Source organism: Cyprinodon variegatus, unplaced genomic scaffold (assembly GCF_000732505.1).
Source record: "Cyprinodon variegatus isolate N-32 unplaced genomic scaffold, C_variegatus-1.0 Scaffold500, whole genome shotgun sequence".
In the NCBI taxonomy this organism is placed as follows: Eukaryota; Metazoa; Chordata; class Actinopteri; order Cyprinodontiformes; family Cyprinodontidae; genus Cyprinodon; species Cyprinodon variegatus.
This window is the reverse complement of record NW_015150953.1, coordinates 254213-256206: the sequence shown is the minus strand read 5'-3', so window position 1 is coordinate 256206 and position 1994 is coordinate 254213. Positions and strand designations below refer to the sequence as shown.

Genomic DNA, 1994 nt, shown 5'->3' with positions numbered 1-1994 from the left:
CATCCATCCATCCATCCATCCATCCATCCATCCATCCATCCATCCATCCATCCATCCATCCATCCATCCAACAGTCCATCCATCCATCCAACCATTCTTTCATCCGTCCGTCCGTCCATCCATCTATCATTGGACGGTTCTTTCATCCGTCCATCCATTTATCCATCCAACTGTTCATCCATCAACCATCCATCCATCCATCCATCCATCCAACCATTCTTTTATCCGTCCATCCATCCATCCATCCATCCATCCTTTCGTCCGTCCGTCCATCCATCCATCCATCCATCCATCCATCCATCCATCCATTCATCCATCCAACCATTCTTTCATTCATCCATCCATTCATCCATCCAACTCTTCATCCATCTACAATCCATCCATCCATCCATCCATCCATCCATCCAATCACCCATCCACCATCAGACCATTCTTTTATTCATTCATTCCATCCATCCATCCATCCATCCATCCATCCATCCATCCATCCATCCATCCATCCATCCATCCATCCATCCATCCATCCATCCAACCATTCTTTCTTTCATCCATCCAACTGTTCATCCATCTGCCATCCAACCATTCTTTCATCCATCCATCCATCCATCCAACCATTTTTTCTTTCATCCATCCATCCATCCATCCATCCATCCATCCATCCATCCATCCATCCATCCATCCATCCATCCATCCATCCATCCATCCATCCATTATTTCATCCATCCTTCACCATTTTCTATTCCTGTTTCTTCCAGATAAGTTCAACACCTACGTGACGCTGAAGGTCCAGAATGTTAAAAGCACAACCATCACTGTGCGAGGAGACCAGCCCTGCTGGGAGCAGGACTTCATGTTGTAAGTTTCACTAAATGCCTGATTTATCTCATTCTATGGTTTAGATAAAGCAAGGCTGTTGAGGAAAGTAATGTTCTGGTAGCCGGAAGAAGGACCTGAAATGATGTTCCATCTGGTTTCCCCCATTTTTATAATTTAGAGCCACTCTTTCTCCTTAAACAGTCCAGATTAGCTTGCTCATTTCCTTCTTATGATCCGCTGGTTTCATTTCCAAATTTTCCAACAGCCAAGTGTCCCCATGGTGATGAAAAAGCCAACATGTTGTTCGCCTTGTGTCATTGTTTGTCTTTGCAGCAGTGTTTGTTTTTCCAGACCTTCATCTTTCCTTGTATTCCTTGCTGATGTGTCTCCCTTTGGTGATTCAGCATCTATCAGAGGCACATGTTGGTTTCTAGTAAATGTTCGGCACCATCAGTTGCAATAGATGCTGTCAAAACCAATAATATTGTTGAATTAAGAAAATATTTTCACCGCCAATTGCTGATCACAGCATCAGATCCATAGATTTTAAATAATGTTGTCTTATGTACATTAACTTTGTATTACTAAGGACAGGGGGCATTTACCATTAGGCAATACTATACAGTTGCCTCAAACTCTGTTCACATGGTTAATACAACTATTCCTTATTTGTCACATTAATCATGTTTTTGATAAAAATGCTTTCGCTAAAACGCCATCAGAACACTTAGAATATTAAGTGTCATGCAGCTATTATTTCATTCAAATGAAAAATGGAGAACAGATAAGCAGATCATGGCTTGTCTACAGTGAAAAGAAGGACTGGGTTATTTACTTTTGCCGTCGCCTTTTTGGAAACACAGGAAGGAGCAATCAGCTAAGTGAGCTTAGTGCTTGGAAAAAATCTTTCAATCATTTTGAGGCAGCATGAAAAGTCAGCTGAGTACAAAACATAGAAAGGAAAAAAACAATAAAAAGGGACAAGAAGAGAGGGACAAAGCCTAGAACAAAGAATGGATGTCTATTCTATTAAAATTTCTCTATCTGTATAATGGGTCTGTTTCATGTGTTGTCTTCTCAATTCATAGGACCCCCTGCCTGTCTTTAGCCTCGTGAGACCATCCTGATCTCGCGAGCTTTCAAGATTTTACTCGCAGATCAGTCTGGAGACTCTCCGT

The 1994-nt window shown here is 41.6% G+C and overlaps 1 protein-coding gene across 1 annotated transcript in view; it reads left to right on the top strand.

The window, feature by feature from the left end:
- Positions 1–1994, top strand: part of unc13b (unc-13 homolog B (C. elegans)) — a 148154-nt gene that overhangs the window by 43221 nt on the left and 102939 nt on the right. Inside the window, exon 3 of the mRNA XM_015390447.1 lies at positions 756–855. Coding sequence (XP_015245933.1) covers positions 756–855 — 100 coding nt within the window. The remainder of the gene's footprint in view (positions 1–755; positions 856–1994) is intronic.